This window comes from Lucilia sericata, unplaced genomic scaffold (assembly GCF_015586225.1).
Source record: "Lucilia sericata isolate MDLA Ls3-8-SP2 unplaced genomic scaffold, ASM1558622v1 Contig001587F_arrow, whole genome shotgun sequence".
In the NCBI taxonomy this organism is placed as follows: domain Eukaryota; kingdom Metazoa; phylum Arthropoda; class Insecta; order Diptera; family Calliphoridae; genus Lucilia; species Lucilia sericata.
Genome location: NW_023995506.1, coordinates 10,924 through 34,338, shown reverse-complemented (window position 1 = coordinate 34,338; position 23,415 = coordinate 10,924). Strand labels below are relative to the sequence as shown.

The 23,415-nt window shown below is 32.3% G+C and overlaps 3 protein-coding genes across 3 annotated transcripts in view; 1 reads left to right on the top strand and 2 right to left on the bottom strand.

Annotated features, from left to right (window-relative positions):
- Nucleotides 1–11,052, bottom strand: part of LOC119612050 — a 31,161-nt gene extending 20,109 nt beyond the window's left edge. The window contains exon 1 of the mRNA XM_037967760.1: nt 10,642–11,052. Coding sequence (XP_037823688.1) covers nt 10,642–11,005 — 364 coding nt within the window. The 5' untranslated portion in view covers nt 11,006–11,052. The remainder of the gene's footprint in view (nt 1–10,641) is intronic.
- A 6,372-nt stretch (nt 11,053–17,424) lies between these two features.
- LOC119612047 (zinc finger protein 510) lies at nt 17,425–20,027 on the bottom strand. Its single transcript, XM_037967757.1, has 2 exons — nt 19,859–20,027; nt 17,425–19,802 (listed from the first exon to the last, which is right to left on the bottom strand). Exons 1-2 carry the CDS (start codon nt 19,927–19,929, stop codon nt 17,459–17,461), a joined length of 2,415 nt encoding a protein of 804 aa, XP_037823685.1. The 5' UTR covers nt 19,930–20,027; the 3' UTR covers nt 17,425–17,458.
- Nucleotides 20,028–20,188: 161 nt separating this feature from the next.
- Nucleotides 20,189–22,421, top strand: LOC119612048 (L-2-hydroxyglutarate dehydrogenase, mitochondrial). Its single transcript, XM_037967758.1, has 4 exons — nt 20,189–20,658; nt 20,737–21,250; nt 21,316–21,656; nt 21,862–22,421. The coding sequence occupies exons 1-4, from the start codon at nt 20,561–20,563 to the stop codon at nt 22,247–22,249; spliced, it is 1,341 nt and encodes a 446-aa protein (XP_037823686.1). The 5' UTR covers nt 20,189–20,560; the 3' UTR covers nt 22,250–22,421.
- The last annotated feature ends 994 nt before the right edge of the window (nt 22,422–23,415 follow it).

The window sequence follows — 23,415 nt, the reverse complement described above, 5'->3', positions numbered from 1 at the left end:
TAGTCTATAGTCTAGTCTATAGTCTAGTCTATAGTCTAGTCTATAGTCTAGTCTATAGTCTAGTCTATAGTCTAGTCTATAGTCTAGTCTATAGTCTAGTCTATAGTCTAGTCTATAGTCTAGTCTATAGTCAAGTCTATAGTCTAGTCTATAGTCTAGTCTATAGTCTAGTCTATAGTCTAGTCTATAGTCTAGTCTATAGTCTAGTCTATAGTCTAGTCTATAGTCTAGTCTATAGTCTAGTCTATAGTCTAGTCTATAGTCTAGTCTATAGTCTAGTCTATAGTCTAGTCTATAGTCTAGTCTATAGTCTAGTCTATAGTCTAGTCTATAGTCTAGTCTATAGTCTAGTCTATAGTCTAGTCTATAGTCTAGTCTATAGTCTAGTCTATAGTCTAGTCTATAGTCTAGTCTATAGTCTAGTCTATAGTCTAGTCTATAGTCTAGTCTATAGTCTAGTCTATAGTCTAGTCTATAGTCTAGTCTATAGTCTAGTCTATAGTCTAGTCTATAGTCTAGTCTATAGTCTAGTCTATAGTCTAGTCTATAGTCTAGTCTATAGTCTAGTCTATAGTCTAGTCTATAGTCTAGTCTATAGTCTAGTCTCTAGTCTAGTCTATAGTCTAGTCTATAGTCTAGTCTCTAGTCTAGTCTATAGTCTAGTCTATAGTCTAGTCTATAGTCTAGTCTATAGTCTAGTCTATAGTCTAGTCTATAGTCTAGTCTCTAGTCTAGTCTATAGTCTAGTCTATAGTCTAGTCTATAGTCTAGTCTATAGTCTAGTCTATAGTCTAGTCTATAGTCTAGTCTATAGTCTAGTCTATAGTCTAGTCTATAGTCTAGTCTATAGTCTAGTCTATAGTCTAGTCTATAGTCCAGTCTATAGTCTAGTCTATAGTCTAGTCTATAGTCTAGTCTATAGTCTAGTCTATAGTCTAGTCTATAGTCTAGTCTATAGTCTAGTCTATAGTCTAGTCTATAGTCTAGTCTATAGTCTAGTCTATAGTCTAGTCTATAGTCTAGTCTATAGTCTAGTCTATAGTCTAGTCTATAGTCTAGTCTATAGTCTAGTCTATAGTCTAGTCTATAGTCTTGTCTATAGTCTAGTCTATAGTCTAGTCTATAGTCTAGTCTATAGTCTAGTCTATAATCTAGTCTATAGTCTAGTCTATAGTCTAGTCTATAGTCTAGTCTATAGTCTAGTCTATAGTCTAGTCTATAGTCTAGTCTACAGTCTAGTCTATAGTCTAGTCTATAGTCTAGTCTATAGTCTAGTCTATAGTCTAGTCTATAGTCTAGTCTATAGTCTAGTCTATAGTCTAGTCTATAGTCTATAGTCTAGTCTATAGTCTAGTCTATAGTCTAGTCTATAGTCTAGTCTATAGTCTAGTCTATAGTCTAGTCTATAGTCTAGTCTATAGTCTTGTCTATTGTCTAGTCTATAGTCTAGTCTATAGTCTAGTCTATAGTCTAGTCTATAGTCTAGTCTATAGTCTAGTCTATAGTCTAGTCTATAGTCTAGTCTATAGTCTAATAGTCTAGTCTATAGTCTAGTCTATAGTCTAGTCTATAGTCTAGTCTATAGTCTAGTCTATAGTCTAGTCTATAGTCTAGTCTATAGTCTAGTCTATAGTCTAGTCTATAGTCTAGTCTATAGTCTAGTCTATAGTCTAGTCTATAGTCTAGTCTATAGTCTAGTCTATAGTCTAGTCTATAGTCTAGTCTATAGTCTAGTATCTAGTCTATAGTCTAGTCTATAGTCTAGTCTATAGTCTAGTCTATAGTCTAGTCTATAGTCTAGTCTATAGTCTAGTCTATAGTCTAGTCTATAGTCTAGTCTATAGTCTAGTCTATAGTCTAGTCTTAGTCTAGTCTAGTCTAGTCTATAGTCTAGTCTATAGTCTAGTCTATAGTCTAGTCTATAGTCTAGTCTATAGTCTAGTCTATAGTCTAGTCTATAGTCTAGTCTATAGTCTAGTCTATAGTCTAGTCTAGTCTAGTCTATAGTCTAGTCTATAGTCTAGTCTATAGTCTAGTCTATAGTCTAGTCTATAGTCTAGTCTATAGTCTAGTCTATAGTCTAGTCTATAGTCAAGTCTATAGTCTAGTCTATAGTCTAGTCTATAGTCTAGTCTATAGTCTAGTCTATAGTCTAGTCTATAGTCTAGTCTATAGTCTTGTCTATAGTCTAGTCTATAGTCTAGTCTATAGTCTTGTCTATAGTCTAGTCTATAGTCTAGTCTATAGTCTTGTCTATAGTCTAGTCTATAGTCTAGTCTATAGTCTTGTCTATAGTCTAGTCTATAGTCTAGTCTATAGTCTAGTCTATAGTCTAGTCTATAGTCTAGTCTATAGTCTAGTCTATAGTCTAGTCTATAGTCTAGTCTATAGTCTAGTCTATAGTCTAGTCTATAGTCTAGTCTATAGTCTAGTCTATAGACTAGTCTATAGTCTAGTCTATAGCCTAGTCTATAGTCTAGTCTATAGTCTAGTCTATAGTCTAGTCTATAGTCTAGTCTCTAGTCTAGTCTATAGTCTAGTCTATAGTCTAGTCTATAGTCTAGTCCTATAGTCTAGTCTATAGTCTAGTCTATAGTCTAGTCTATCGTCTAGTCTATAGTCTAGTCTATAGTCTAGTCTATAGTCTAGTCTATAGTCTAGTCTATAGTCTAGTCTAGTCTAGTCTATAGTCTAGTCTATAGTCTAGTCTATAGTCTAGTCTATAGTATCTATAGTCTAGTCTATAGTCTAGTCTATAGTCTAGTCTATAGTCTAGTCTATAGTCTAGTCTATAGTCTAGTCTATAGTCTAGTCTATAGTCTAGTCTATAGTCTAGTCTATAGTCTAGTCTATAGTCTAGTCTATAGTCTAGTCTATAGTCTAGTCTAAGTCTAGTCTATAGTCTAGTCTATAGTCTATCTAGTAGTTAGTCTATAGTCTAGGTCTATAGTCTAGTCTAAAGTCTAGTCTATAGTCTAGCTATAGTCTAGTCTATAGTCTAGGTCTATAGTCTAGTCTATAGTCTAGTCTCTAGTCTAGTCTATAGTCTAGTCTATCGTCTAGTCGTCTAGTCTATAGTCTAGTCTATAGTCTAGTCTATAGTCTATTCTTGGCTATAGTCTAGTTTCTGCAATTTCTTATATTCATATCTTGTCCCAGTTCTTTTCAAGCCAGCGCTTTGCACTTTTTGTATACAACAAGTATTTATTAAGATAAGAATAGAAAAAACACAAAAATATAATAAACTTTGTTTTATTTATTTTTCTGCAACATAAACAGAAACTTTGTTTTTAAATCATTACAATAGTTAAAATGCCAATAAATTGTAGAAATACGCACGCGAAAAACTTTCAATAGCACGTTTAGACACATTCCTATAATTAGTACTAAAACGCGTTGGCAAATCATTTATTCCAAATTACTACTAGTTTAACCTTTACAAACAATCTCCCCTTCTCTCATCAAGGCAACCAATCGCCCTTTCCCATACAAACATTTGAATTAGATGTTTTCTGACAGTTGATTTTTATGTTTTAGAAACTGTGTGTGCTGGAGCATAAATATTTATTTTATGGTTTTTCTTTAGTTTTCTTGCAAATTGCTAATGTCTCCGCCATTTAAATTATTTAAATAATACATTTTATGTTTAAAAATTTAAACTACTTTAAGTCTAAGCTCGTAAATAAAGTATTTCAAATGGCAGAGTGTAGAAAAAATAAGACCAGCATCATTAATATGCCATCAACTTTTCTGCATGCAGCAGCAGCATACTTGAACCGTGCCACAGCAGAACAAGCATGATGCAAATGTTAATTTATATTAATATCAAAAAAAGAGCTTCATGTTTCTCTCCACTGCTCTGCAGTACAAACAAAATGAAAATTGTTAATAACATTGACTACATTTCCGCAGCAACAATACAAAAGATGTGTTTGAAAAAAAATGGCAAAAAGTTGCCAGATAAAATTGTGCAAAATTTAAATGTTATGAAATTCCTTGAAAATCATAAAACAAGCTTAAGCTGGACTTTAGAAATTGTTGGCAAAATAAAGGACGCACTTATTTACAAAAGCAATCGGTTTTGTAGAAAATTTAAAGAGTTTTTATTTATATTTATAGATTTTAAACAAAATTTTATTTTAAATTGTCATGTGGCAACATTCCAACTGTTTTAATTATTATCCTTGAAAGAGTAAAGTCTCGTGTAAAATGAACAACAATAAGAAGATGAAAAACGCGTAAACAAGTGCAGTTAATATAAGTCTACAACACGACGAGAAAAAAACAACAAATTCATGGCTGGTGATGGTACTGATGGTGGCAATGATGTTAGTGATGCTAGTACATTACTTATAAACATATTTATGTAAAAGTGTAAAAATGTCTTTACATACGTATGTATGTATGAACACGCAGAGAAAAATATGGTGAGACATATTTCCAAAAATAAATTATAGACTAGAGTAGAATATAAACTACAATATAGACAAGGCGAGACTATAGACTAGACTATAGACTAGACTATAAACTAAACTATAGACTAGACTATAGACTAGACTATAGACTAGACTATAGACTAGACTATAGACTAGACTATAGACTAGACTATAGACTAGACTATAGACTAGACTAGACTAGACTATAGACTAGACTGTAGACTAGACTATAGACTAGACTATAGACTAGACTATAGACTAGACTATAGACTAGACTATAGACTAGACTATAGACCTATAGACTAGACTATAGACTAGACTATAGACTAGACTATAGACTAGACTAGACTATAGACTAGACTATAGACTAGACTATAGACTAGACTATAGACTAGACTAGACTATAGACTAGACTATAGACTATAGACTAGACTATAGACTGACTATAGACTAGACTATAGACTAGACTATAGACTAGACTATATAGACTATAGACTAGACTATAGACTAGACTATAGACTAGACTATAGACTAGACTAGACTATAGACTAGACTATAGACTAGACTATAGACTAGACTATAGACTAGAACTATAGACTAGACTATAGCTAGACTATAGACTAGACTATAGACTAGACTATAGACTAGGACTATAGACTAGACTATAGACTAGACTATAGACTAGACTATAGACTAGACTATAGACTTAGACTATAGACTAGACTATAGACTAGACTATAGACTAGACTATAGACTAGACTATAGCTAGACTATAGACTAGACTATAGGACTACTAGACTATAGACTAGACTATAGACTAGACTATAGACTAGACTATAGACTAGACTATAGACTAGACTATAGACTAGACTATAGACTAGACTATAGACTAGACTTAGACTAGACTATAGAGCTGTAGACTATTAGGACTAGACTATAGACTAGACTATAGACTAGACTATAGACTAGACTATAGACTAGACTATAGACTAGACTATAGACTAGACTATAGACTAGACTATAGCTAGACTATAGACTAGACTATAGACTAGACTATAGACTAGACTATAGACTAGACTATAGACTAGACTATAGACTAGACTATAGACTAGACTATAGACTAGACTATAGACTAGACTATAGACTAGACTATAGACTAGACTATAGACTAGACTATAGACTAGACTATAGACTAGACTATAGACTAGACTATAGACTAGACTATAGACTAGACTATAGACTAGACTATAGACTAGACTATAGACTAGACTATAGACTAGACTATAGACTAGACTATAGACTAGACTATAGACTAGACTATAGACTAGACTATAGACTAGACTATAGACTAGACTATAGACTAGACTATAGACTAGACTATAGACTAGACTATAGACTAGACTATAGACTAGACTATAGACTAGACTATAGACTAGACTATAGACTAGACTATAGACTAGACTATAGACTAGACTATAGACTAGACTATAGACTAGACTATAGACTAGACTATAGACTAGACTATAGACTAGACTATAGACTAGACTATAGACTAGACTATAGACAGACTATAGACTAACCTATAGATAGAACTTAGACAGAACTATAGATTCTATACATAGACTAGACTATGACTAGACTATAGACTAGACTATAGACTAGACTAAGACTAGACTATAGACTAGACTAGAGACTAGACTATAGACTAGACTGTAAAGACAGACTATAGACTAGACTATAGACTAGACATAGCTAGACTTGACTAGACTATAGAACTATACTATAGACTAGACTATAGACTATAGATTATAATAGACTAGACTATAGACTAGACTATAGCAACTATAGACTAAAAGACTATAGACTGGACTAGACTAGAACTAATAAGACTAGACTATAGACTAGACGATAGACTAGACTAATAGACTAGACTAATAGACTAGACTAGAGACTAGACTATAGACTAGACTATAGACTAGACTATAGACTAGACTATAGACTAGACTATAGACTAGACTATAGACTAGACTATGAACTAGAGCTATAGACTAGACTATAGACTAGACTATAGACTAGACTATAGACTAGGACTATAGACTAGACTATAGACTAGACTATAGACTAGACTATAGACTAGACTATAGACTAGACTATAGACTAGACTATAGACTAGACTATAGACTAGACTAGAATAGACTATAGACTAGACTATAGACTAGATATAGACTAGACTAAGACTAGACTATAGACTAGATATGCTAGACTATAGACTAGACTATAGACTAGACTATAGACTAGACTATAGACTAGACTATAGACTAGACTATAGACTAGACTATAGACTATACTATAGACTAGGCTATACACTAGACTATAGACTAGACTATAGACTAGACTATAGACTAGACTATAGACTAGACTATAGACTAGACTATAGACTAGACTATAGACTTGACTATACAAACTATATTATAAATTATAGAATAATTGCTTTAACCATGTCCAACCAATTATTTCTCTGGATGTGAATATTTATAAGAGGAAACGCGTGTGTGTTTTGTATATAAATAAACTTAATTCTCACAAAGTTCTCGAGAATATTATTATAATAATAAAATAATAATGATGACGACGAAGATGAAAACGTCTACACTACAACTGTGATATGATGCCAATGATGTTAATGCTGATGATGATGCCTCACAATGTGACGGAGTAATAAAATTATTTTACGATGCCATGCCTCATGCAAATTGAAAATAAAGAAACAGAAAAAACTTTTGAATTGAGTTGATTTCAATTCGTAAAACAAAAACAACTAAACTTACAATGCCAACCGGTCTCGATAAATAAATCTGTATAGAAATATGATTGTTTGTATTGTTGGAATAATTTCAACTACAACAAAAAATACTTTAAAGAACAAATTTCAATTTTCAAAAGTTCTGTGTCGTTTTTTTTTTTTTTTTTCTAACAAACAAATTGTTGTTATAATACTACCAATACACTTGTTATTTTAGAATTACAGGAACAAGAACTCTCTCTCATACACACACAAAACGAACGACAAAAAAAGTTTTATTAAATTATTCTCAGTTATTTCCGTCTATAGTAGCAACAACAACAATAACGAGAACAACACAAAATTTAAACCGAAATTTAAAAACAATTTATATTGTATTTTTATATTTGTTTGTTGTTGTTATTTTTTTCTTTTGTTGTTTTTCCCTTTTTTAGCAGTTTACTGGGCAAATTGTGAAAAAAAGAGAATGGAAGATTTGTCAACAACAAATAAAAACTAATGAATTTTTATGAGTGAACAATAAAAATAACGAACCAGAAATCAGCCAACATTTCAATTTAATCTTATGATTCACAAATACTCTGGCTGGTTGCTCAACGGAATTACTTTTACTTGATTTTTTCCCATTTTTATTATTATATTTTAAAGTTATTAAAAATGAATTTTAAATGAAGAGTTTAAGGGTATTAAAAATAACAAAAAAAAACACTCTAAGCGTATGAGCAATATTCTTTTCATTATAAATATACAAATATTATTCATACGCTCAGGTGATTTAACAAATATTTTGTGTTAGTCATCTAAAAAGTGTTCAAATAATCAAATTTTTATTAACATTTTTACTGCTTTCTTCCCTTCTATAATATGAATAGTATATGTCTTTCTGTCATGTTATATCATGTTTAACAAATCCTTGGCATATAATTGACAATTATGAGAGTAGAAAAATAGACTTATTAAATATACAGGAATCAAAAATAGAGGATTTACATAAGTATGACACAATATTCTAAATTAGCTGTCTTCGTATACTAATGAATAATAAGTTATATAAGGTATTAGGCAATAAAATAAACTATTGATTAAGACATTTCTTTAATAATGTGAACACATTTGGGAATGTTATGCTAATACATACTAACAAACATAGAAATTTAAAACTGAAATTTAACTCTCGTATTCAGTATATCGGAAGGTAATTTTATTTTCGAAAATTTTTGAATTTTTAAATATTTTTTGATGACTTTTCATAAAAAAAATTCACACTAAAATTATAATTTTACACAAAATTACAGGTTTCACACAAATTCATTCCAAACAATAAAATGAGGACTATAGTCTGGTCGAGAGTATAGACTATAGTCTGGTCGAGAGTATAGTCTAAAGTCTGGTCCATATTATAGACTAAAGTCTGGTGTAGAGTATAAACTATAGTCTGGACGCTGAGTATAGGCTATTGTCTGATCCAGATCATAAACTACAGTCTGATCAAGATAATAGGCTTCAGTCTATTCTAGAGTACATACCATAGTGCGGAGTAAAGTCTAGTTCAGAGTTTAGTCTATATTCTAGTTCAGAGTTTAGACTATAGTATGGTCCAGAGTTTAGATTATAGTCTGATCCAGAGTATCGACTACGGTCAGGTCCAGAGTATAGACTACAGTCAGATCCAGAGTATCGGCAAGGTTCAGCGTATAGACTATAGTCTGGTCCAAAGTACGGATTATAGTCTGGTCTAGAGTATAGGCTATAGTCTGGTCCAGGGTATAGTTTATAGTCTAGTCCAGGGTATAGGCTATAATCTGATCCAGGGTATAGACTAAAGGCTGGAGCAAAGATTAGATTAGTCTAGCCAGATTAGATTAGTCAAATCCAGAGAGTAGGAGTATAGACTATATTCTTGACCGGAGCATAGACTATAGTCCGGTCTGAATATAGACTAGTATTGACTATAGTCTGGTCCAGATAACAGACTATAGTGTGGTACAAAGTATATATGTACTTAAGTCTGGTTCAAAGTATAGATTATAGTCTAGTCCGGAGTATAGACTATATTCTGGTCTATATATATTCTGGACCAGAGTATAAACTATAGTGTGATCCAGAGTATGGCCTATAGTCTGCTCTAGAGTTTAGTCTATAGTCTAGTTCAGAGTTTAGACTATAGTCTGGTCAGAGTTTAGATTATAGTATGGTCCAGAGTATAGACTACAGTCAAATTCAGAGAGTAAACTATAGTCAGGTACAGAGTATAGAACATAGTCAGGTAGAGAGTATCGACTATGGCCTGGCTTAGAGTATAGACTATAGTCTGGTCCAAAGTAAGGACTATAATCTGGTCCAAAGTATGTACTGGTCAAGAGTATAGACACTAGTCTGATCCAGGATGTAGACTAAAGTCTGGAGCAAAGATTAGATTAGTATAGCCGGAGTATAGACTATATTATTGATCGGAGTATAGACTATAGTCTGGTTTGATACTGAATATAGACTAGTTTGGCTATAGTCTGGTTCAGATAACAGACTATAGTGTAGTCCAGATTATAGTGTGGTACAAAGTATATACTTAAGTCTAGTTCAAAGTATAGATTATAGTCTAGTCCTGAGTATAGACTATATTCTGGTCCAGAGTATAGTTTATATTCTGGTCTAGAGTATAGGCTACAGTCTGGTCTAGAATATAGACTACAGTCTGGTTCAGAGTTTAGACTGTAGACTGGTTCAAAGTATAAGCTTTAGTCTTGTCCAGAGTTACAGAAAATCGGTACAAAAGTTTTCGCACTAAAATTACGTCTGATAAAGGTTTCCGTTATTAGATCACAACTGGCTACCGTATAGTGATAGGGCCTAGTTTTCTTTATCATAATTTTGTTCACTAGTTCTAAGGTGCTAAATTGTAACCTAATAAATATGTCAAAAAAGTAAAATCATTTTTTTACACAAATTAGTTATTTTCATTAATTTCTTGAAGAAATTTTCTTCATCTAATTCATGGAAAAGTACAACATGTTACTTGACAGCTGGTAATTTTTCCAAAAATACTCAATTAATTTTTTATCCTAAGAAAACAATGTGCCCCTACCTTTACCTCTAAACTCTTAAATTTTAATTTTCAAAAAAAACTCTCTTGCAACAGATTTTCATAGGAAAAACCCTAACCCCTAAAGATATATACATCTATAAGTGTGTCCCTATTTGCAGCCATAATGTAGTATTTAAAGAAACAAATATAAACTTGCCATAAGCTTGAATGTAAAGTAAATATGCATATTTCTGCTTCTTATGTACATATTTATAAAACATATGTATGTATAGAATGCATATTTTAATATTATTTAAATCCAAAGGCATTTTATGTAAATACAAACAGTAATAATAACGACAACAACAACATCTACTTACCCGCTTGATTTGGACTATGAAATTCATCCATAAATTCAGTTGCAATGTGTGGTGTTAAGGGATAATTTTGATATGAGGCAGGATATTGTTGTTGTGTATATTGATGATGTTCCAAGTGTAAATGTAAACGTCTGTTGTGATTTGAGACTGAAGAGGAGGTTGTGGAGGGCGATGAAGATTTAAAGGTTGTTGTTGTTGCTGATGCTAAAGCGGCTGTTGAGGAAATTGTTACTGTCTCGGCTGCTGCTAAAGTTGGTGTTATTAAGGTGACAGTTGATAAAATTGTTGAATAGAGCAAAGTTAAATTAAATGTCAACAGCAGCCATACAATTATTTGAAGACGTTTCATTAATTGCAACAACATGTTGTTTTATTATTTGTTTTTTTTTTTAATTGATTTAATTAATTTTTATTTTTTTTATATGGGTTATAATTATAAAATTTGTGGTATTATATTAACATAATTTGTTTTTCATTTTTAATTTTTTTATTTAATTTTATTCATATGTGTTTATAAATACTTTATTTCATATATTTAACTTTTTATATGTAAATTTAATTGATATTTTTTTTTTTTTTGATATAAATACATAAACGAACGTTTAGTTATTATTATTTAATTAATATAAATTTCGTTAGTTATTGTGAATTTTAATTATTAAATAGAGATTAGTTAATTTTAAATGTTTTTAATTGAATTTATTGTGATTGCAGGTAATACTATTGGGATGAGCTGAAAAATGTAGAGCATTAAATTTTTGTATTAGAGGGTGATTTATTTTCTAATTTAGTTTATAACAATATAAGTTCTTGATAAATCGTTTCGATTTCGAAATAGAATCCATTCGGAAGCTATCAAATCTGCAGAATGAATCTAAACACAATATTAAATTCAATATATTTTTTCCAGAGATTCTGCCAAACACTAAATTCTTTAGAAAAAAACTGATCGCATAACATCAAAAGTCAACTGTTTATACGATCGCACAAATGTCAAAACGTAATTCAAAAGTTAAGCCTCAAACTGAATTCAAATTCAACCAAAATTTGTTCAGCCATAAAAGCGCAGGGAACTGATCTCGTTTTTACACACGACTATAAGATCGTAATAGAAAACTGACTATGGATCTTGTCTATTTAATCAGAAAATGTGAGAATTTCAAACTGACAATCCAATTTAAGAAATCCATCAATGGATCAATATTTTAAATTAGTGTATGCGATCTTATCTCCCGACAAATCATGGAACATATTTTTTAGTCGAAATCCAAATTGCAATCAACTGCTTAGATTCCTCGAAAATATTCAAATCCAGCAAGAATTGTTGCAGAAGAAATGCACGATCAATTATGCTGCTAAATACCAACAAAATTTTTATTTTTATATGACAAACCAACAATCGGGGGATACCCCTATAAATGCAGTTCATCGTGTTGATATTAGAAAGTAAAGATGAGAGAAGGAGGGAAGAGGAATTAGTGTTTGGATGAGATCTACCTGAAAGACTTGTGTATAGAGACAAGTTCCGCTATCTCTCTTGAACAGTGTCCATAGTAATATCTGTAGACTAAGGACAAGCATCCTACGTTTCGTCTATGTTCTAGGGAATCAATAGAATCATTGACAGTTTCATCGTCTATAAGACACACTGCCCTTCTTTGTACTCTGTCAAGCAACGCAAGACTAGTCCTTGAGGCTGCGGCCCATACATGCGAATTATATTATATTTTAGGTCGGATGAAGGTGTTGTAAATACGGAGCAGATCAGAGGCGGAGAAGTATTTTCTACAACGTCTTAAAAAACTAAAACATTTAAATGGTTCTTTTGCTATTTCAAAAATATGAAGGTTCCATCGGATGTCACATTGTATGGTCGTACCCAGAACCGAAAGAAGATCCGATGCATATTCACATCATTCATGCGAAAGTTTGGTAAAACAGGCGTTTCAAGTCGTTTATGAGACAATGAGCAAATTATAGTTCAGAAAGAAAGCATGAAACAATTAACAAAATTGCAATAGGAAACAGATTATGGATCGTATTTCTAAATCAGGAACTAAGAATACATGATCGCTAGACTTTAGGTTTAATACAATCGTTTATGGGAACTCTCAAAAATAAAAAGACAAATATCAATATTGAAATAATATCCTATTTATACTTATTCTTTCCCCCATGGACAGTTTAGTTTTTCCTCAACGAAGTTTTTAACTGCTTTAAAAAAGTGGGCGTAAAAGGGGCGTGAATTTTAATTAAGACTTTATAATAGATCTAACGCTTTGGCAACTGTTAAGTAACTGGGTTGAATAGTTGGTTGCCTGTTTGGTATAGCAACTATTTTACATAAAGTAGGTGTGGCATAAAAATAAAAATCTACTCTTCCGAAGGAAGACTTATCGGGGTATTAAACAAAAAATTGCTTTAGTAGTAATTTGTCTATGTTATCTAGAAATGTAACATTATAAAAGTAAACATAAAAAGGGGCGTGTTGTTCAATTAAAAGGTCATATATAGTACAAATATCAATGATTTCCTTAAACATTTTTATTAAAATAGTTTTGCAAAAAGTGGGCGTGAAAAGAAGCAGGACATCTTATCAAAATCTTATATTTGTTTGTATTGCGTAGATATTTTATGTTATAACTGTTTAACAAAAGTGAGAGTAAAAAGTAGTAGTAAAAAGTGGGCGTAAAAAGGGGAGTTCATTAGATGCTTGTCTGTTTAGAGAAATAGTATTGTAACTGTTTTAATAAAGTGGGCGCAAAAAGGGTGTGGCATCCAATCAACATCACATATTGCATATGCTTGATTTGAGTTTAAATATGAGATCTAATCAAGATCTAATCAAGATTGTAATCGTTTTACAACAAATGTATGTAATAAAAGGGCGTGGCATTCAATCATGATATCGTATAGCCAGCCTATAAAGGCTTCCGAGTGAAAATCTAAGAGTATACCAAAGTTCATTTAAATCGAATCAGCAGTTTTATACCACTGTTGCACAGAAAATTGTTATTACAAGTGGTTTACAAAAGATCGGCCTAAAAAGGGCGTGACATCTCAGAAAGATCTTACATAAACATGATAATATCATAATACATTTACAATATATTACTCTAAGTAAGTGTAAAAACTCTTTACAATCTTAAGTAAATCAAATAAAATCTTGAAAAAAACGTTTTGTAAAATACCACACATAATACCTAAAATGTATGAAATTTAAACAAATAATCCGTTTTACTCTCGTCCTACTTACAGCCGAACAAAATAACCGTAAGAGTACATAAGTACATACATGTTAAGTACTTAGCAACTATAGTATGTATGGAAAATATGTATTTCGTAAATGTCTTTTTATACGTTAAACACCTTAATAACAAATACAACAATTAGGATACAACGATATAGTAAGTAGTAAAAAATAACAACAGTCCATTTATATTTTTATAACCGAAACATTTGAGTTTTGTTTGGCTTACAGTTTTTTTTTTTTTTCTTATGATGTTTTTGTCATTTATTGTTATTACAATTATTACAATGGATATTGGTAGTTGAGGATGCTTTTAACTGTAACCAAATTACCATGCGACCGAACGAACAAACAGACCAACCGCACACAAAACGACAATGTGGAGAAGAAGATGGCTTTTGACACTTTGACAGCGATAATAAACATTAAGTGTTAATGTTTCTAAACACAGGGGCATAAACATACATACATATGTATCTACATATCCCATGAATGTGCAGATACAGATATGAAATCCTATTATATACACATTCAATGAAAATTTTACACTGGCATTTACATGCAAGTTCAAATATACATACAAATACATGTACAGAAGTATGTAATACACATGTATTTATGTAGCATACATTTGTATGTATGTATGTGCTTGCAATTTAGAAGGCACACACCCTTTACATATGTTGAAACTGACCTCGGTTTAATTTTTTTTATTTTTGGTCATGCGATAAATTTTTATAATAGTTTTAGATTATCTCTTTTTAACACATTTATACTTTGCAGAAAATATTAAATTTAAAAAAAAAAATACATAAACAATAGGCTTTTTTTGTCAGTTTGTTGTTGTGTTTGTTACTTGCATTAAGACACAGCCCGGCATATAATTAACGTGTATAAAATGATATTGACCGGAAGTTTCATTGTTTACACACGTAAAAAATTGCCCTTCACACACACACACTGACGCACTCACATACAATTATTTTAAACAGCGTTGTAATTTATTATTAAACATCATTTCTTTCTTTAGCTGCTTTTCTTTATTTTTCTTTAAATTATAAATAATTACATTTTTTACTTAAAAAAAAAATATTAAAAACACTTTTGACTTGTATTATTTAACAACAACAACCATAAAAGCAATTGCATACTTTTCATTCACTTTAAAAAAAGGTGATGTTGTTATTGTTGTTTCTTTTATTTTTTGGTTTTTACACTTAATTTTCCTTTAATATCCGTTTTAAATCATTCGTTTCTATTGTTTAGTAGACCAGCAACAACACGTTCACCATACGAATAGCATAGTTAGAGTACGAGTTCGTATAATAATAACAATAACAAATGATAAATTCTTTCGTACGCGAGTAAAAAATAACTGGAATCAAGCGTTGAGTACCATTGTGTGTACCGTACTTTAGTGACTCTTGTAAGCAACTGAAGCAATGGCCAAAAAAAATATGTGTGTTACTGTTGTAGATATTGGTCCTGATGGTACTACTGAACGATATAAATCTTCTTCTTCTCGGTTTAATTGTGCTTATGCTTGTTCTTTTTTTTTCGTCTTCTTCTTGTTCTAGGTTAGGTCTGGTCTGCACTCGGTTGGTGTGTGTGTGTGCGTGTCAATGGTGTACTTTTACTACAAACGTTGTGTTGGACTCCGATAAAAAGCTTTTTTGATTTCGCCTTAAAGGAAAGCTTTAAGGAGTGTGTTAATTTTAAGTTGAATTTCGTGTAAAATGTTCTCCTGTTCCCAGTTTCCCCAGAGTATTGAGGTGTGTTGTGCTGGTTTTCCCCTGTAAAAGGATATTACTGGGTTAATGTCTGCACTAGAAAAGGTAAGTAACCAAACTTTAGGTTTGCTTCTTTGCTGGAGTATAACATTTGAAAAAAATTGAAGCAGACGTGGACAATTAAAATTTTGAAAATTTTGACTAGATATTAAACACCACAGGATGCTTTGAATAACTTGATGCATCTGATCCCTATAGAGGATCTGTGAGGAACATGCTAAGGATTTATGAGTCTACATTGGTAGAACATTTGCGTGATAATGGCACAAAAATATTGTATGAAATGAGTAAATTTGATCAAGAGAACATTCCCATTAAAATTTCTGATCATAGGGACTTACGATTTCGGGACAACGCCCACTATCCGGTAAACTAACTATTTGAGCGGTGTGCTGTATTTACCGATAGATCCAAGATGAAAGCTGATGCAGTTACCGATATCTACTGCTGACATGGAAATAAAAAGGTATTTCAGACTGTCTAATGAAAGCAGTGTCTTCCAAGCAGAGATTCTAGCGACCTGGAAAGCTAGGAAACTGATAGTTCTGGGGTCAGTAGTTACAATTCGATAGTGATCTGCACTTAAAGCAGTGGTATGTTATACGACATAGACGTAGAGTATAGAAATGCTCTTATGGGGCTGGTTAAAATAAGGCTGTCTTGGGTACCAGGACACTGCAATGTACTGGGTAATGAGGTAGCGAACGATGTAGGCCTAACCTTGGCCTAAATGAAACTGACAGAAATGCCAAACCACCCATTTGCCACTATTACAGGATGATCTCTGATAGATTCCGTAACAAAACTAATCAGGTATGGCCAAAACTAATCAGGTATGGCCTAAGGCCTTATGGCCACAAATTTATGCAAAGGCAACCAGTATTTTGGACTGGATAGCTGTAATCTGAGAACTCTTTAAAGCCTTTGTTAGCAAATGGGACATGACTATACTGGACTTCTGCAGGCTATGAGACGATCAGGAGGAGCTTGTGACAATTAAGCATATAATGTGCAATTATCGTATAGTACAGGGTCTCAGGAAGAAATTGCTAAGAAGAATTGGGTTGCTGGATTTAATCCATTCAAGTTAGTAAGATTTATCGGAGGAATTAGTCGTTGTTTCTGTTGTTGACTACTTACATAACGGCCTCTAAGTGGAATTACACTTTAGGATGCATAATCCTTCCTTACCAAGGTTTTTGAATAAAAGAACTTCGGTTTATCACACAATTAGCTTCTTTTGAAATTTTAACGTATTTTGGTAAAGTTATAAAAGCGATTTTTGGATAATAAGCTCCTAAAGCTTTATTACATTTATTTATTAAATTGTGGCTATAACGTTTTTATGTCAAATTGTTTTCCTATAACATCTTCGAACTTAAATTTTTGCACTTAAAACTATTTCGCTACAACCTTCGAATCGTTATTCGCATGTAATTCGATATTGGAAAAGTATTGGTTTTGGTCTATGATAAAAACTGGTCTTTCGAAATAAATGCTGAATGGAATTACGAAAACTATACTCGATATACGAAATGAAATATTTCGATATTAAGAAAGACGTTATACGAATGCGAATTTAATTTACTGGTTCAAAGGGAAACTATTTAGTGGTACAAAGGTTTTGAAATATACTAATCTTCTGTATCTAATTCTGGCAACTTATAATCTGTTATACAAAATTTTCTACAGAAATAACTGTTAATATTTAATTCCCTATAGATTTCTAATAAAGAAAACTTCTTTTTTAAATTCTCTTACAACAATAATTTAGTTTTTATTTTTCTAAATTTTTTAATACTAATCGTCCCCTATTAACATTTGACGTTTCACTGGACGTCTGTAAATTCCTTAAAGTCGAATGTTTACAACGCAACATATCACACTTTAAAGCATAGCTGTGCTTACAAACTGGACAACAAAAGGGTTTCACCTGCAAATGGAAACCTTTTAAATGCTGCAGCAGACCATTACGTCTCTTAAAAGTGCGTTGACATAAACTACAATGATGTTTTCTTTCCTCGGTATGGGTAATTTTATGCTGTCTTAAACTATTGGCATTAGAAAAGGACTTTGAGCATTCAGCACAAGTAAAGGAAACTTTTTTATTCTCTAAAGATTGAGTGGATTTTAATTGGCTACTATTTCTAGTCTTGCTGGTTTTTTGAGTGTTTAATGGTTTAAGTTTTTTATTAGTTTTCTTAGTTGTTGTATTTGTTGCTGCTGGCAATAATTGCAATTGTTCTACATTTTGTTCTAGATTTGTACATTTCTTTTGCAGCTTCTGATATAATTTCCTTAATTGTTGATACTGATTGGCCATGACATTGAGAGAAACATTTTGAGATTTTCGAGATTTTAAAGGAATTTTAAGTTTTGTTTTTCTAGTTTTAATATTTACAACCATTTCTTTTAGTTCTTTATTATTATTTTGGGTTATTTGCTGTATTTCATCATTTATTGTAGTTTCTTGTATACTATTTTGGCAGGAACTTTGATTTTCCTGGTATTGCTTTTCTACAAAGTTGTCAGGTGTTTCCTTTTTAGTTTCTTTTTCTATCTTTTCATTATTGACATCTTTATTGCCATCTGTTACTTGAGTTCTTTTGGTCAGCATTTCTTGGCAGTTTTCGGCATTTGTTTCCTGGTATTCTTTTTCCATTTTACAGGTATTTTGTGGACTCTTTTGTAAAGGTATATTTTCATTTGGTACCGTTACCATAGGAGCACTATGATGCTGTGTATAATGCTGCTTTAGACTCTCCACGGAGAAAAACTTTAATTGACAAACCATACAAGCATGTAATTGAAATCCACAACCCGATTTCACAATACTTTCATTGAGTACAACTATGCCATTGGAGGAAGGTTTAGTGGGTTGCTGTATGGCACTCACCGAGGTAACTATAGGTTTTAAAGCACGTTTTTCAAAAGCAGCAGTAGTTTCCAAATTATGATTTTCATTTAACAAATGCTCCGTATTTAAACGTGTCTCATTACTGTAAACAGCTGGCAGGGCTGTGTTCTGCTGTTGTTGTGGCTGATTATTACAGTTAACATATTCCACTAAACGTTCATCATTATCTGACTTTTCTGTTTTATAGATTTGCCTTTCTTCTTTGAATTCTGTATCAGCATCTATGTAGGCATAATTATGTTCCTCCATTAGCAGGTGAGACTGCAGCAATTCATGAGCCGTAGGCATATAATTCATCACAGCTTCTTGTATGGGCTTCTGCAGGATTTCCTCCTCCTCATTGACGGTGGTAGTGTTGTCATCATCCGGTATATTTATAAAAGGATCATCTAAATTGATAATCTCCATAATATCACAATCATTGATAATGGGAAAATCACAAAATTCAAATTTTTGATCATCACCCTCTTCATGCCCGCCTCCCTCAAGAGCAGCATCGTAGTCTTCATTAGTACCCCCAAAACCATTAGTATCTTGTCTCTCTTCGTAGCCACACTCAGCCACCTCCTGTTTGACTCTTACCAAAGGCTCTTGCTTGATTTTTACCGGTTTTTCTACAGCCTTGGTACGAAATTTTCTTTGTAAATCTGTCTGGGCCGTCCAAACCCGATCTACAAAGGCACCAAACTCCTCTAAACTTTTATGACAGGGAGCACACATTACCTTGGGTAAAGTGTCCTCCTGTTGGAAATTCAAAGTGGGAAAACATTTCTGCAACAAACCATAGAGTTCATAATTGGTTAGAAAATTGGCTTCGGGTACTGAGGCTATACCACATAAACGACAATTAGCTTTAGGTACATTCAAAACGGCAGGACCACCCGCTTCCACAACAGTATCTTCTAGTCTCTCTTTTATGGCCAAAATTTCTTTAAATTCTTTTTCTCTAGTATTTTCGCAAGATTCTATAACTTTAGTAGGCTTTTTTGGTTTACACTTCTCCTCCGACGTTGCAGGAACACCTAATATAGAGGGTACGGCAGTTTTCTTTAGCGTGCGGCGTTCATTTAAAGAACGAAAATCTTCCTCACGAAAATGACGACTACATAGAGAGCTCCAACGTGAGGCATGCCACTCTGCGCCTCGTTGCTTTTGTATAAAAGCTTCCCATTGCTTTAGTAAATTGGAACGTTTTAAAGGAAACCTGTACATGAATGGGATTAACAATCTGCTTGAATTTTTTACGTTTTTTTTACTCACTTGTGAAAAGATATATTTTCCGAATGCCCATATCTATCATTACAAGTAGCTACCGCACAAAATGAGGGCATTTAGTTTTTATTTGCGGCTTTTCTTTTGGTTAAGAAATTTGCAATATTTGTGAAATTTTTGTTTGTTTACCTTTTTGTTAAAACAAAACAATCACTTTGAATTGATAACATGGCGATTGTTTTGACATTCTATATTTTAAAATATTTAACAACCCTGCCTTCGCACAGCTGACTTTGTTTTTCCACGACTTTTTCATTTCTTTTGACGAAGATTTTTTCTGTTTAATTACCGTGATAAAAATAGAAAATAGAAAGAAAAAACAAAAACCATGAGAACTAGAAGCAGCATAGAAGAGCAAACATGGTCTTCTAATTCACTTTATCTGATAGCAGCAGTAGTAGTATTTAGCGTAGTTGTCTTATCATTATTATTTTATTTGTGTCTAAAGAAAAACAATTTAATGTGTGTTAAATGCTTAACACGCGCTACAGCAACATAAATAACAATAATAAAAACGAAAGAACTCTAGTGGCACACAGAGAGGGGCTGCATTTGAAATAAATTGAATAAAGAATTTTCAATAAAATTATTAAACGATTTGATTGAGGTACACAAGGTTAGACAAAGGTCATTGAGTTAACAAGGAAAACAGGATTTTTCTACTAAACCCAATAAAATATACCAAACATAATGGCTTTATTATTAAAAAATCTTAAACCTCAAAACTTTAAATTGCCTCTAGCGGTGGCTATTAGACAGCAGAGATGGCAACATAATCAAAACAACAGGTAAGTTTATTACTTGCAGTGAATTAAAAACAAAAAACTGATTGTATAACATTTTTATGACTTTTTTTTTAAAACTAGTGATTATGATTTGGTGGTCGTAGGTGGAGGCATAGTGGGTGTTGCTTCTGCCAGGGAAATTTTACTTAGACATCCGTCTCTGAAAATTGCTATTCTCGAAAAAGAGTCAAAATTAGCTATCCACCAAAGTGGTCACAATTCTGGTGTTATACATGCTGGTATTTACTATAAACCTGGTACTTTGAAAGCTAGACTCTGTGTAGAGGGTTTAAATTTGGCCTATAAGTATTTGGATGAAAAGAAAATTCCCTATAAGAAATGTGGCAAACTTATTGTGGCCACTAATGATGTGGAAGTGACACGTTTAATGGATTTGCATGAAAGAGGAATTAAGAACCAAGTACCTGATTTACAATTGATCGATGGTAACAAAATTAAGGAAATTGAACCCTACTGTCAGGGTGTTAAAGCCTTGTGGAGTCCTCATACTGGTATAGTCGATTGGGGTCTAGTGACTCAATATTATGGTCAAGATTTCAAACAAGCTGGTGGTGACATTTTCCTGGACTACAAGGTAATTTAAAAATGTTAATAAAACATTTTAGGAAGTAATTTCAACTTTATTTTAATACTTTATAGGTTACCAAATTCACTGAATCTGGTGATGCTGAATATCCAGTCACTATTCATGGTGATAAATCACACCAAGTAGTACGTACTCGTAATGTTTTAACCTGTGGTGGTTTGCAATCAGATTTATTGGCTGAAAAGACTGGCTGTCCTCGTTCTCCACGTATTTTACCCTTCCGTGGCGAATATTTGCTTTTGTCTAAGGAAAAGTCTCACATGGTTAAGGGCAATATCTACCCTGTACCAGATCCTAGATTCCCCTTCTTGGGTGTCCACTTTACACCCCGTATGGATGGCAGTGTTTGGTTGGGTCCCAATGCCGTTTTGGCTTTCAAGAGAGAAGGCTACACGTAAGTTATTTTTTTTATGAAAAATGTATTTTTGTTATTTTAAACACAGAAAAAGTTTTTGAAAATAACAACCTGATAGAGATAAACATTTTATAAACAAAAAAAATTATAAAGGGAGATAAGGAAGAGATTATATATAACCTTTTGAATGTTTTATCTTCTGTTTTTTTAATACTAATTTTTATTTTCTACTTGTTTTTTTTAGTTGGGGCGATATTAATCTCCTAGAACTTTTCGATGCCTTACGCTATCCCGGTTTCCTTAAAATGGCTGCTAAATACATTGGTTTCGGTTTGAGTGAAATGAGCAAATCCGCCTTCATACCCCTGCAAGTTAAGGATTTACAAAAATTCATTCCCAACATTACCGAATACGATGTCAGTCGCGGTCCCGCCGGTGTAAGAGCACAAGCCATGGATATGGATGGTAATTTAGTAGATGACTTCGTTTTCGATCGTGGTACAGGTACCGATGCTTTAGCTAAGCGTGTTTTGCATTGCCGTAATGCTCCCTCACCCGGAGCCACCAGTAGTTTGGCTATTGCTAAAATGGTGGCAGATAAAATTGAGCAGGAATTCAATATTGGCAAGTGATATGCGAATGTGACAAACGAACATTTACAGCGAAAAACTGTAAAAGTAACTGGGCTGATTAGTTTTTTAAACGTCTAACTAAATGTTGTTTAATATAAGAAAATGCATTTGTTTTTTGTATTAGATTTTAACCAAAGCAATAAAAAACAATAAAATTTTTATTTAAAACGAATTGTTGATTAATTTTTAATTGTTTTTTCTTACATTTTCTTTGACCTCAATTATATTGAAATGTTATTTATTGGTTCAGCTGTCTTTAGAGGTCTTGTTATTAGTCAAATTCATTATCATGGGAAACTTTAAGATTTTTCTAAGCAGTTTCAAGTATTTTAATAAAATTAGACTCAATTACTTACCCAACTAATGATTACGCGTTCAAGTAATTGGAATATCTTTAACATTTTTATCAGCTTCTCGGCAGATACAGAGGTTGTTGTAAACCATTTTGCAAATTTGTAAAGAAATGTTTTCATTTTCTTTAAAATTTATACAAATTAACAACACAACTTGTCATCTCACAGCAAGACAGTGCCAATTGCCGGTACAATCATTAATCACTTGATTCATTAGATAAATTAACATTTTCTTAAATGATTCAAACTAATAATGTATTATTAATTTAAATTTTTAAAAAATAAACAACTTGTAAAAATAAACACAATATTCTTTGAACAACTTTTGCAATTTTCTTATTTTGATACTTTTTTGCTTACACTCCTTCACATTTTACTAATGTTTAACCGAATTAGAAAAAAACTTTGTACTTTGTACAGTTAATAACTATTTAATTAACTTTTAACAACTTTTTTTACACCAAAAGAAGAACGAACATTTTCACATCAAAATTGCCGCGTATTTTTTGCAAATGCCAATTGGAAAGCCATGGTGGGTGTTGCCAACTTATTGTTTGACACTTGTTTAAAGAAAAGAGTGAGAGAGAGCAAAAACCGAAAGGAAATGAAATTGTAAATATGATGCGTAAAATAGTTGTATTTTTGTATAGAGTTATGTATGTTTGGCGCAAATATTTACTTTTTTTACCATAACTTCACTAAAATTTAAAGCAGAGAGAAAAGTATAAGAAAATTGTATTATGTAGGAAACAGGATATACATAAGGTTGATTTTAATAAAATTTTGGAGTTATTAGTTTTGAGATTTGGCTGT